The 13048-nt window shown below is 57.2% G+C and overlaps 6 protein-coding genes across 6 annotated transcripts; 3 read left to right on the top strand and 3 right to left on the bottom strand.

The window, feature by feature from the left end:
* Nucleotides 1-329: 329 nt before the first annotated feature.
* Nucleotides 330-776, bottom strand: SLS55_009555 (uncharacterized protein; the record flags this gene model as incomplete). The annotated part of the gene is made up of 2 exons (XM_066780953.1): nucleotides 330-370; nucleotides 431-776. 2 exons carry the CDS (start codon nucleotides 774-776, stop codon nucleotides 330-332), a joined length of 387 nt encoding a protein of 128 aa, XP_066628899.1.
* Nucleotides 777-1466: 690 nt separating this feature from the next.
* SLS55_009554 (uncharacterized protein) lies at nucleotides 1467-2132 on the top strand (the record flags this gene model as incomplete). The annotated part of the gene is made up of 1 exon (XM_066780952.1): nucleotides 1467-2132. The coding sequence occupies one exon, from the start codon at nucleotides 1467-1469 to the stop codon at nucleotides 2130-2132; it is 666 nt and encodes a 221-aa protein (XP_066628898.1).
* A 626-nt stretch (nucleotides 2133-2758) lies between these two features.
* PEX7 (peroxisomal targeting signal 2 receptor) lies at nucleotides 2759-3910 on the bottom strand (the record flags this gene model as incomplete). Its single annotated transcript, XM_066780951.1, has 2 exons — nucleotides 2759-3677; nucleotides 3747-3910. 2 exons carry the CDS (start codon nucleotides 3908-3910, stop codon nucleotides 2759-2761), a joined length of 1083 nt encoding a protein of 360 aa, XP_066628897.1.
* A 396-nt stretch (nucleotides 3911-4306) lies between these two features.
* On the top strand, nucleotides 4307-5629 carry SLS55_009552 (uncharacterized protein; the record flags this gene model as incomplete). The annotated part of the gene is made up of 4 exons (XM_066780950.1): nucleotides 4307-4849; nucleotides 4903-5015; nucleotides 5142-5515; nucleotides 5601-5629. 4 exons carry the CDS (start codon nucleotides 4307-4309, stop codon nucleotides 5627-5629), a joined length of 1059 nt encoding a protein of 352 aa, XP_066628896.1.
* A 344-nt stretch (nucleotides 5630-5973) lies between these two features.
* On the bottom strand, nucleotides 5974-8477 carry COG4 (Golgi transport complex subunit 4; the record flags this gene model as incomplete). The annotated part of the gene is made up of 2 exons (XM_066780949.1): nucleotides 5974-7263; nucleotides 7317-8477. The coding sequence occupies 2 exons, from the start codon at nucleotides 8475-8477 to the stop codon at nucleotides 5974-5976; spliced, it is 2451 nt and encodes an 816-aa protein (XP_066628895.1).
* Nucleotides 8478-9142: 665 nt separating this feature from the next.
* SLS55_009550 (uncharacterized protein) lies at nucleotides 9143-11543 on the top strand (the record flags this gene model as incomplete). Its single annotated transcript, XM_066780948.1, has 2 exons — nucleotides 9143-9919; nucleotides 9978-11543. 2 exons carry the CDS (start codon nucleotides 9143-9145, stop codon nucleotides 11541-11543), a joined length of 2343 nt encoding a protein of 780 aa, XP_066628894.1.
* Between the last annotated feature and the right edge of the window lie 1505 nt (nucleotides 11544-13048).

The raw sequence follows: 13048 nt of genomic DNA, 5'->3' as shown, positions 1-13048 counted from the left end.
GATTCTCAGGGACGACAACGCATAGATTGGGCAACTTGAAACAGGAAACGAACACGATGGGAACGTTTCAAAAATCTTATTTATCCTCCCGTTATTGCCAAGTGCTATGCCGAAGCAAACACACGACTTCTAAAGCTAAAAGAAAAACAGGAGGACTGATCTTTGTTCTCCGCCGTCCGAGTGAAGTCCAGAGCATTCAAAGTTGATGACACCATGCCAGACTCAAAGAAGAAGGCGGTTGATGCTCGATCGCAAGCATCAAGATGCAAGTCGAGGATGACTTGAGTCCAGCAAGGCGATGGCAATCCCGAAGATGGCAGAGCTGGCGCTCATATCTTGACATACTTCGTGTGGGTGCCCGTCGCAATCACTGGCCCAGCATTTCCGTCGACGACTTTACTGATAGTTACGCTTGTAAAGGCCAGCGTACCTCCGACCTTGTTCGCCCTACCCTCAACCTCGATCGTGTCGCCGTCCTTTGCAGAGGAGACATAGGTGACATGGATGTCGGTTGACACGCCGTTCTTCTCTCGCAGATCCCACGAGGAGATAGCCAAGCCGCCGGCCCAATCGATCAAGGTTGCCGAGACGCTTCCATGCATACCGCCTTTGGAATTGATGTGGTTCTTTGAGATGGGAAGGCGTGCGCGAACGAGGCCCTTGGACGCGTGGACGATCTGGATATCTGCGAGCAGAAACTCGTAGATAGCGCTTATGGGCTTGATGCGAGCCCAGCACTGCTCCACATGAGCCTTGGTCTCCTCGTCCGTGGCCATGTTGCGGTGAGGGAATGGGGATGTTCGGGTTGAGTAAGGAGAAAAGTGTTGAGGCGAGAGAGCTTGGCGATGTTTTCTCGCCGGTTGGCTTACGTTATCCAACGCCTATCTGATTGCGGCCTAGCTCCTTGCGCGCCGCTCAAGGCATCAGGAACTGGCTGGCCTCAACTACAAACCGACTTACGTGTTTCGCAGAATCCAATCCGAGAGGCTGACGGGGCGGCAGGCTGCAATGGGTCTTCAATACTACAAGCACCCCTCAGAGTGACCTTAATCCAAACCCTGTTCGTCATTCCTGAACCTCATAACCCCAAACGAATCTCTGTTTCAACTCTCCATTTATTTCTCGCAATCCAGTCAACTCCATAGTCCTGGAGGAGTTCCTCGTCCATGATTTCGTTTCTGCTAAGTTGGTTTGAACCAACTTTCAATGCATTTAATCCGTTCAACTCTGTCCCGTTTGACCTCCGCTGGCGGCTTCTCCTCTTCCAACCTATCGTTCTCCTAATCAACTCAATGAAATACATACCTTGGCTACTCTCCCGCCGCTATACCATCATCTACATTCCCAACCGACATGGCAATCCTCTCCGAACCCTAATCTTCCGTCCACCATCCCGCAACCCTCAAACAAACCAGTCCCGCACCGACCTCTCCCCTCTCCACGTCTCCATCCACGCCGGCGGCTTCATGGGCGGCATCCCCGAATACAATGCCGCCTTCGCCTCCCTCCTGTCCTCCCGCATCGGAGCCGTCGTCGTACTTCCCTCATACCGCTTCGCGCCGTTGCACCCATTTCCCGCCGCCATCGACGACATCGACGACGTGCTCGCATGGCTCCAATCCAACTCCGCACAGCGCCTCGGCGCCGACCCATCCCTCCTCACCATCAGCGGCTTCAGCGCCGGTGCGAATCTCGCGCTCGGAGCGACCCAGCAGCAGTCGGACCACCGCAGCGATAGCAGCACTACCATCACCACCGACATCAAAGCGTCCGTAACCTTCTACGCCCCCGTCGACCTCCGCCTCCCACCACACGAGAAACCAGTACCCGCCGGCCTTCCCGAGACGAACCCCATCGGGGCCATCCTCCCGCTCTCGGACGCGTACGTAGCGAGCGGGGCTGTGTCGCGCGAGCGGAACATGGCGGATGCGCGCTTGCACCCGATCCTGGCGGAGCTGCGGACGCTGCCGGGGCGGATGCTGTTCGTGATTCCAACGCTGGACATCCTGTTGCACGAGCAGCTGGTGCTCGTGGAGCGGTTGAAGAGGGAGATAGAAAAAGAAGGGAAGGGGAGGTTTGTGGAGAGCTTGATCGTAGAGGGGCAGTGGCACGGGTGGGTTGAGCGTGGGTAACCCCTTTTTTTCAACAAACGAGAATATAGCACGAGAGTGAGGAGACTGACGACTGTTATGTAGTGCCCGATTTCATGATCGATACGAAAACGAAGTACGAGGCGTTCAATACGGCAATTGAATTCATCCGCGAAACGCATCGCCAGCATGGATGGGAATGGACAGCATGAGAACGATGCACTGTACATGAGCCTTGCGCCAGCGCTTGCCTCAGTGCGCACTGAGCTAGTTGGCAGATTGACTCAATCTTCACTTGGTACGGATACGGAAAGCTGATGGTGATTTCAACTCCACTCACGACTTTCAACGGTATTAAACCCTTCTCATCGCTTGGACTATCGTTCTCTTGACCCTGAGGGGCTTACTAAAGCTCAACTTGTCAAGGCATCTTCTTCTATCAAATGATCATATCGTATCTGGATGTGGTTACAACATCTGCAAACTAGCATATGTCCGGATGACGTTGAGATCTGTAAATTTATCGATACTTCGTAACTGGACATGACAAATAATCTTTCGCATCAACTGCTTGAGAGGTGCTATACATATCAAAACCAACAAAACTAACAGATCAAAAGGAAAAAGAAACGCCACATAATGCATACCTACTTTTAGGCCCCCGCAGCTCACATAGTGCGGTTCCCAGGGCCCATGATAGCTCTAACATCCCAAACCAGTAGCCTCTCGTCCCAGCCGCAGCTCGCACACCAGCCCTCAGCACCGAAGAGACACCAATCGACACCCGTCACGAACTCGGTATGCCGACCCATGCGGCCCAACTCCTGGCCGCCGCCGAACGACATGGGATTCTTCGCCGCCGCCTCGGCCGGGTTGTTGCCCATGGCCGTGCCGTCCGTCCACACGCGGCACGTCATGTCGTAGCTGGCGCTGAGCAGCACGTCCGACAGGTGCGGGCTCCACGTCAGGCGGCGCACGGCGTACTCGTGACCGGGCAGGACGGCGACGGGGCCGTTGAGCTGGCGCATGTCGAAGGTGCGGATGGTGCGGTCGACGCCGGCGGTCGCGATGATGCCGTCGCGGTACTTGTTCCAGTCGTGCGTCAGCGCCTCGGCGGGCGGCGACGCGGCGGCGGGCGGCACGGGGGCGCCGCCGACGCGCGCCTTGGGGGGCGCGTGGATGGGGATGCTGAGGGTGAGGTGGTTGCTGGCCGAGGCGGGCGTGCGCAGGTCGAAGATGCGCAGGTGCGAGTCGGACGAGACGGCCGAGAGCACGCTGGGCGAGTGCGGCGAGAACTGCGCGCTGTAGGTGCACGAGTGCGTGGGCAGCGTCGCGATCGAGGCCGGCGCCTGCGGGTTCCAGATCTTGATCGTGCCGTCCCACGATGAGGACAGGAAGGTGTCCTTTGTGACCAGGTTCCAGTGCACGGCGAAGACCTCGCGGGCATGCTCTTGCCATGATTGGATGGGGAACTCGGACAGAGAGATGTCGAACAGCTTAATGCTGCCGTCGCCGCAGGCCGTGAGGATCTGGTTCTCGTGCGCTTCCGACCAGGTGGTATCAAAGAGGGAGTCTTGCGTGTCGAACCTGCATTTGCAAGCACTGGGTTAGCTTTCCGGCAGGCTTTGATAGGCAGAGGATGGGGAAGCAGCGCACCATTTCTCAGCTACGATGCCGTTGGCCGTGAGGCCGAGGATATACAGCCTGCCATTGCCGACGAGACCAAAGTTGGCGGATGCGGCGACGGCTATGCGCGAGTCGAAGAAGGGCGAGTATTTAACGCTGTAGCCGTTGTAGCCCTGGGTGCGGAATTCGAGCATGGTGTCGGCGGTGGCTGGGCGGGGTTACCATGAGCAGTGGGCGTCGCTTCAAGTGCAGGTGTTCGTAGAGTCGTAGCGATCGGCCAGATTGCTCATGACTCCGGGCCTGAGCCAGAGAGAGGGTGCGCAAAAGGGCTCATAGAGCTGTAAAGGCGGCGGGTCGAGGTGGGATGAAGCTGGACTGACGAGCAGCTGCATGCGCACGGATGCAGATGCCGAGGTTCGGGCTTGACGCCATCGCCCGCCGCCACGCCGCCATCCCAGAGGCAACCACATTTGATTCAAGCTGCATCATGTGCGCGCGCTTGATAGACGCGTTCCCGCAACATGGACGCGTTCATCTCGAGAAAACGACGCCGAAGCTCGCCGCGAAATGACGCACAAACCGCCGCCAGCATGGTACCCGGAGAAGACGAGGATTCGACGGACTTCAAGCTTGCTCTGCTCGCTTCGCTACATCCAGAAACTGACCAGACTTTCCTTCTCGACTTTTTACTCGATGCGGAGGGTTCTGTGGAAAGGGCCTCTGAGGCCTTAGCAGAGAAGGACAGTGTCGAATCGCCCCGCAAAAAACCGTCCATCGTCGGATATCAGTCTTCGCTTTCCCGTTTCACAGTCAAGAGTGGCAACATGGAAGAGAGGAACGGCCCTGCAAGCAGAAAACTATCATCGAAGAAAGGAAGAACCTTACATTTGTACTCGCCAGAAGATATCGAGAATACTACCCCTTGCTCTATCATTCACAACTTTCTCCCTGCTGATGAGGCAGACGCGCTGCTCAAGGAAATGCTCACCGAAGCCCCGACATTCGGCAGAGACACTTTCAAGTTATTCGACAGGGTGGTCGAAAGCCCGCATAGTATGGCTTTCTACGTCGATAGTTGGGAGGAAGCAGCTCGTCAAAGAAATGATTACATCTACAACGGCAGCCGAATAACCGTGAGGGGGCATCTATTGTCTTCTCTCAAGACCCAGAGCTTACGTGGAAGTAGGACATAAGACGTACCCTTCCCGAGATGGATAAGGCAAAGGCAAAGGTCCAGATCGCAGTCAACGCCGAAATCAAGCGGAGAATCGAGCAATTCCAAGGCGGCGCCAAACTCAAGTACCAGTCTCCCCGCGAATGGATTCCCAACGCCTCGTTCGTCAACTGCTACGACGGGGGCGCAGAAAGGCAAGACCCAACACACAAATCACCCAATCATTTCACGCGTCCCTGACAACTCCACAGCGTCGGCTACCACTCAGACCAGCTCACCTATGTCGGCCCACGCGCCGTCATCGGCTCACTCAGCCTAGGCGTCGCGCGAGAGTTCCGCGTCCGCAAGGTTGTTGCACGCGACGACGGTCCTTCCTCACCCGCTTCCGCCGACGAAAAGACGCGGAAGCCCTCCGATGCCGTGCGCGCCGACGCGGAGGGCCAGATCGCGATCCACCTGCCGCACAACTCGCTGCTGGTGATGCACGCGGCCATGCAGGAGGAGTGGAAGCACAGCATCGCCCCCGCCCCGGCCATCGATCCGCACCCCGTCTCCGGCAACAAGCGGATCAACATCACGTACCGGCACTACAAGGATAGCCTGCATCCGCGGTACACGCCGCGGTGTAAGTGCAACGTACCGACGGTCCTGCGGTGTGTGCAGAGGAAGAAGGAGAACAGGGGGAGGTATATGTGGATGTGTCATACGAGTTATACACCAGGTCAAGAAGGGTACGTGATTGGTTGTCGACATCTCTTGAGCTGTTAGGTACTGATCAATGCGGCGCAGATGCTCTTTTTTCCAGTGGGCCGATTTTGATGACGACGGAGATCCACCTTGGGCAAAAAGCATGCAAAAAGGAGCAGCATAGAACGTTGCGAAGTATGGAGAGCGTAAAATGTAGACCGGACTACCATTATCTCTACAAGCCACTGTAGCTGTCCTGCATCGTGCAACGACATTGTTCATAATTCGTTTGCTTTTGTTTCGAAACTTTTGATCAAATTACATCCCAGCACAGCGCTTTCGTTTCAAATACCCCCCCCCCGACCAACCCTTTCTCTTGAGAGCCAGACACACATCTTACCCACTGCTCCTTTCCCTCACGATAGCCCTCGCTCTCTGCCTCTCGGCGCGATCGAGGACCCAGTTAAAGCTCATCACGCCCTCATCCGCCTCCGCTTCAACTTCCGCCCACTCATCCTCCTCCATGTTCATCACCATCGTCAGCTGCGTGCAGCGTTGGAACGCGTCCCTCAGGGCGTATTTGCCGCCCGCCGTGACGGCCGCCGAGACGATCCCCGCGACGTCGCGCTCTACGCGCACGGCGCCCAGCTCGTTGACGCGGCCGTAATACGCCCATATGCGCTTCTCCAGCGCCTTGCTGAGGTACGACACGCTGGTCGTGAGCAGGCGTTCGAAGTTGCGCTCCGTGAGGATGCGTTTGATGGGGCGGGTGAGGGCGGACCAGGCGCGGTCGAAGCGCGCGCGCACAAGGTCGTCGACGGCGTTGGCCTGTTCGCCCGCCGTCGCGCTGGTGGTCGAGGGCGCGAGCGTGGGGTCCTGCGCCGCGGCCTCGTCGGCGCGCTGCTTGAGCGCCTCGAGCTCGTCTGCCGTGAAGGTGTAGTCGATGTCGCGGAAGGCCTCGGCCAGGATGGGCCGCATGCGCGGCTTCATTACCTGATGGAAGGCGACGCTGATGCCGTCGGAGATGAGCTCCGTCGTCTTAACCTCGAAGCTGTGCTCCATGGACTTCAGCGAGTTCTCGACGAAAACGGCATCGTGGCCGAAGGGGAACTTGTCCACGAGGGCGTTGTGGGCGTCGCCATTGACGGGGCCATCGGAGGTGTGGCTGCCAATGTGGGACGAGACGATGCGTTTAATGTAGTCATTGGCGATGTCGAGGTTATTCAGGAGAACGAAGAAGGCGATAATCTTATCCTCGGGAGGCATGCCGCCTTGTATGGCGGCTTTAGGGTAGACGTCGTCCCGCATTTTACGCTGGATCATACCAACAAAATCGGACCCCAACACTCGGCCAATGGTTGGCACAACGTTGGAGACCACCCCGCGTTGTGAGGTATTTATCGAACGCTGAAGAACCTGGTTGACAATGTACATCACATCGTCGACAGCCGAGGTAACGAAAGGAGGGCTTGCCCCAAGTGGCTTGTTTGGATTCAACGAGAGATCGGCCGGAGGCTCGTCCAACTGGAACGCCTTCTCGACTGATCGGCGGAAGAAGAAAGTTGCCATGATGTTGTATGGCTCGAGCAGGTGGCCGCTCACCTTCTTGGCGAGATTGCTGGTTGTGAGGAAATCGGGCATGATCAAGGGAGAACTGTCGATGCCTTCAAGGTCGGAGTCGAGGGGCTATGTTTTCTTAGTTGCAATTGAAAGCTAATTACTGCATTGCATTTACTTACGGCGGTCTTTGTGGCAAGGAATCTAGTGTACAGAGACCATCTTCCAAGCATTATTGCCGTCTCGCCGAGAAGGCCGTCCACTTCCTTCATGTCTACTCCTTCATCTTCGCTTGCACGGCCAGTGAGTCTGTCTCTCTGAGCCGGCGAGGATGAGCGGGGAGCCCCGCCACTGGGCACTGGCAGGAAGCTTTGAACAAGGAAAGAAAAGGCGTATGATTTGATGTCGGTCAATTTCCTGTCAATGTTGCGCTCGTCGCGCCATGTGTCCAGAATGATGCCACCTTGGACGTCTGCCTCCATCTGGAGGCGCTCAATTACCTTGCCCATCATGCCAGTGCCGTAATGGCGCTCGACCAGCGGCTCGTGGCCACCCACGATCTGGGCAATGTGCTCAAACAGCTTTGTCAATGCATTCGCGTAGAAGAAACTCTCTCTACTCGCGACGGAGGTATTCAGGTTCGTTCGGGCTCTCGACGACACGCCATGGCAGACGTAGCGACCGTAGGCATCCAGGCCGACGTCGGACCTGCCAATTAGGGGAAAGAGCTTGAAGAATCGCGTGACGGCCGTACCATCGCCCTCCTTCGCAGCCTTCTCGAACTCACGCAGGAACAGGCCACACAGCGATTCGGCGGCATTTTCCAGCGTCACTTGCGGCGCATCGGGCACCTCCGCGGTCGGCACAATCTCCTCGGCGAAGCTGCCATTGACGACGTCGGAGGGGATGTTGGATGCGCGGCTGAGGTAGCTCGCGGCCGTCTCCCAGTCCTGCGGTGCGCCCATGGAGCCGTGCACGCCCAGAACGCATGCCTTGAGCTCCGCAACCTGCTCGACCACCTCCAATGTGGCCTTTACATTCGACTGCTCGTTGTCCAGGCGCTTCACGGCGGTCGAGATGCGGCTGGCGGTGGCGGCGGCGTCGGAGAGCATGCCATTGCTAATGGAGCGGGTGTTGACGACCTGGGTGCCGAGATGAGCGCGCAGGAGATCGAGGCGGCCGAGCTCGCGCGAGAGGTGCTCCTGCGAGGCGATCAGGTCGTTGAGGCGGGCGGAGACGTGGGCCTCCTGCTGGTTCAGGTGCTGGAGCGTGGCCTGGATCTCGGCGACGGAGGCGGCCTTGTAGATGTCGTGGTGGGCGCCCGGGTCGGCGTGGTCGTCCATGGCGGCGCCGGTTGCTGTGGGGAAACAGGTGTTGCGCTGGCGCTGGCGGTGATGAAATCGCTTGGCTCGCAGCGCTCAGAACCCAGCCTCGCGCATCATCGAGTCGACTCGAGCAAGCAAGGCGCCCGGCTTGCCGGCACCCTGCTTCCACCCAACACCCACTCACTAACTCGGCCGCCTAGCACAATCTCGCCTGCGCTGCGCAGACCTCCCTCCGCCCACCTCTCACGACCCCTCAGGTGCTGCCGTCCACGTCTCCCGCTGCTGCGCCACGACGCCTCCTCCGCGTATCGCCGCCGCCTCGAACTCTCCAGCTCGCAAGCGCCCGCGACGCCGCACACAGCTTCGCTCCCGCCCGCCGTTTGCTCAAATAGTGCCCGCCTGCTTCCCCGCGCTCCCTCTCCCTGCGCCTACCGCTTGCGCGCATCCAGCTCCCACGCGCATCCGCTCTCGACCGCCGAGACCACCGCCGTCAGCCGGAAACGAGGCGGAATACGAGACAAACATAAACATCCGGCGAAACACCCTCCCCACCTTATGCCGCCGCCCAGATTATAGATCTGTATCTTCTTCCGGGCACTTCTCTTCGCGCGCCGCATGGTCCCATGAGCGCCTAAATTTATTCCAATCCCGCAGACCAAATCGACCCGCCGCTCTCCTCCGCCATGGATTTCGCCGGAGACGCCCTGCTGACGGGCCACGAGCTCTACGCCCGCAGCGGAGTCTCTACTGGGGACGCCTCGGAAAAGCCTGCAGTCTACAAGGTTATTGGCATTATACTGGCACTGTCTTCCGGCCTGTTCATCGGTGTGTCGTTTGTGGTCAAGAAGAAGGGATTGTTGTCGGCCAACGAAAAGTACAGCGAGGAAGCCGGTGAAGGATATGGGTACCTCAAGAACTGGATGTGGTGGACTGGCATGACCCTCATGATCATTGGCGAGGTGTGTAATTTCGTCGCCTATGCCTTCGTCGACGCGATCCTGGTCACTCCCATGGGCGCCTTATCCGTCGTGGTCACCGCTATCCTGTCCGCGATATTCCTCAAGGAGCGCCTGAGCTTCGTGGGAAAGGTGGGTTGTTTCAACTGCATTGTCGGCTCCGTCGTCATTGTCGTCAATGCTCCGGAGCAGTCCTCCGTTTCCACCATCCAGGAGATGAAGAAGCTCGTCGTCACTCCCGGCTTCCTGTCATACACCGGCGTGGTCATACTCGTCGCCCTCTTTCTGGCCTTTTGGGCAGCGCCCAGATATGCGAAGAAGACCATGATGATATACATCAGCATCTGCAGCATGATCGGAGGATTGAGTGTTGTTGCTACTCAGGGGTTGGGATCTGCCATTCTTGCGCAGATCCGAGGTGTTGCACAATTCAACCAGTGGTTTCTCTACATTGTGTTGGTGTTTGTCATTGCCACTCTGCTGACAGAAATCATCTATCTCAATGTAAGTTTTGAAGAGCACTGCCGAGTTGTTTGGGCGCGTCGCTAATTGTGGACAACAGAAAGCTCTCAATATCTACAACGCTGCGCTGGTCACGCCTACGTACTACGTCTTCTTCACTAGTGCCACCATCGTCACCTCCTCCATCCTGTTCCAAGGCTTCAATGGCACTGGAACGTCCATCGCCACTGTGGTCATGGGTTTCTTGCAGATCTGCTCCGGAGTGGTCCTCCTCCAACTTTCCAAATCAGCGAAAGACGTGCCGGATTCTGCAGTTTTCCAGGGTGACCTTGATCAGGTCCGAACGGTCGCTGAACAAGAAGAACCTGAGTACGAGCCGAGAGCCGACACCATTCGTGGTGGTGCTGCTATCATCCGGACGCTCTCGATGGCTCGACAGAGGAGAGAGGCTGAGGAAGCGAAGACGCTTGCTTCCGTGAGTATGGAGCCGATTGGGGAAAACGAGTCCATCGAATGGGACGGTCTGCGGAGACGCAGGACAGTGCTCAGTTCAGGTCAACCGTCGATCCGACGCCAGAAGACGGTGCATCCGCCATTGGGCATGTCGCATTTCCCTGACTCTGATTCCGAGCACGGGGCCAATAGCGACGATGATATCCACCCCGGCTTCCTCTCGCGTCTATCAACGCGCCGGAAGTCCAAGAGACGCCCATCTCACTCGTCGACACACCCAGTTCCCCTGGAGTCGATTTCTGTTCCTAGCAAAACCGCTTCCATGTCTTCAATAAACTCACGAGGCCCTCCCCCTGCTCCTAGCTCTATTATAGCCCAGGATTTCGCCACGGAAGGCGACCACCCCCATGTTTATGGCCTCCCGCCCGGCCTCCGTGGCGATGGTCACGACGACACGTCATACCATGGGCCACCTGGTTCGTCATCAAGCGGTGTTCACTGGGCGGCATCTATCGATGAGCGTGTCAGGACTCCAGGCAGCACACTTAGTCCACCGCCACCCCCTCCGCACGGTTCCGCGGCCAGCGGGTCAAACAAGCGCCAGTTCTCCTTCACCAACGTCTTCCATCCCTTCTCACGCCCCGACTCGGCCGGGAGCAGTCGCCCAATGAGCGCGCGCTCCGGCCTCAGCTTCTCCAACCGCAGGCCCGGCCATATCACCCGCGGCAGCGGCGGCGGCGGCGACACCGAGGAAGAGCGCCTCGGCCTCGTCAAGGGCGGCGGCCAGTTCGACGACAACGACTCCCCCATCGACAGCACCGGCAAGTCTCCGTACCAAGGCGGCTCCTCCCACCTGCCGCGCCTGTCCGGAGACAGCGACGACGCCTTCTACGGTCGCTACGGCTCACCGCCCACGTACGGCGACCTCAAGGAGTCGGACCTCGAGGACCCCGAACCCGGCGTGCTGAGCGACGAAGAGCGCTGGACCGTGCCGATGCCCTCGGCCACCGGCGCACCGACGAGCGCTCCCGGCGGCCACAGTCGGAATCTGACCGGCGGCGGCCTGTCGTCGGCGCCGATCGACATACGCGTGCCGGCGCCGGGTGTGCCGCAGGGGGCGGCGGGGGTGGGCAGCAGCAGGGGAGGGTACGCGCATGCGCGGAGCACGAGCGATAGTTCGGATGATTTCGAGGCGGCGATACGGAAGTTGTAAAGGCGGTTGGTTGGTTGGGCTGGCTAGCAGTGTGTTGCTTCTTGCGTTGTTTTGGGTGAAGCGGAAGCAAAGCGTGGTGTTGTTGGCAACTGTGATGTGTTGTGTTTGGCATGAAACATGATGACCGTCATGAAACAGGGACATGACCTTCTTTGGACATTTCTGGACGTTGGTGCCTTGTAGTAATAGGCGGGTTGTTGTTTGTCAGAGGGGGGGGCTCTGGTGGCCCTTGATCCTTCTTTTCTTCTTGTTCTAACTTCATTATTATCCCTACCTCCCCTTGCCTCGGTTACTCGGTACGCTTCTTTTCTTCTCTGGCTAGGGAACAATTGTCGAGTTCGGAATATGGGAAAGCGAAATGGGTTGGGGCGCGGGAAATGTGTGCGGCTGATTTGCTCTCTTGATTTTTGGAATAGGTATAGAAACAGTGGGTTGGCAAGCGTTGCTCTTAGGAGGGAAAAAAAAAGAACTTCGTTGGTCCTCGATAGAGAAATATGGATGGACAAGCACATGATCTCACCATTAAAGGATGCAAGTCATCAACCAGGTTTTCAATATGCAGGCCGGTGCGGTGAAGAGGTTTACCAGCATCGAGTTAACTTCGCACACGGAAAACATTCTTGAAAGCAATTTTGTCGAGGCTACATTGGCTGATACTTGGCTTTCGCTACCATTTTCTTGTCTATAATATGGTAGGTATGCACATGCATGATCTCATCGGAGATGATGGAAAATGTTCCGCTACTCATTTCCAGCGTGGAGTGCTTAACTTCTGGATACTAATCCGGCCGAGAATCATATCTCTTGAACAGCTGCCCCTACTTACAGTTCTCATACCACATGCCGGAGGAATGCAAACGAGGTAGCAATAAGGAGGGCTGACAAGCGCGCTATTAGTTCAGTGGAAGGATTAATCCATTCCGCAGCTTAAATACAGTGTTCACCTCCGTGCATATCCCCATCAAGGATAGGATCATTGAATGTGCTATGGCCCACACATCACTATATAACTCTTCCTACGACTCCTACTAACATCGCCGGCGTCTACACTCTGGCTTAGTTCAGAGGTAGGCGTCGGCGATACCCACTCGCACCGCACTCCCAAGCGTCTGAGTTCAACTCCCGAACACACCAATCTGCTCCTAAAAAATCCCCGAGGTCCAATGGAAAGGACCGAGGACGGGGTTTCTGCAAGCTCCGCCCGGGGAGCTTGTAGTTTTTGCTTTTTTGTCCAGTGTTTTATTCCCCTAACTGCACTCTGCCTAATTTTATTGCCTCTATCATTTCTTTCTTGCGTTTGAAGCATTATTCGAACTGCGAAAAGTCTTACTTACATGTGCGTGGTATCTACGGTAGCGAATCGCGAATTTGCGATGTGGTACCATGGCCACGACAACAACGCACACGTGACGTCATATTCACTATGCTTGCTGTAAGGAGAAATGACCAGTATAAGATTGTAGATCTGCGTTGATAGTGTCGCGGTCCGACCAGTACATGAGCAG

This window comes from Diplodia seriata (assembly GCF_021436955.1).
Source record: "Diplodia seriata strain FDS-637 chromosome Unknown scaffold_10, whole genome shotgun sequence".
NCBI lineage: Eukaryota > Fungi > Ascomycota > Dothideomycetes > Botryosphaeriales > Botryosphaeriaceae > Diplodia > Diplodia seriata.
The sequence above is the reverse complement of the archived record's forward strand: the minus strand, read 5'-3'. Positions and strand labels throughout refer to the sequence as shown.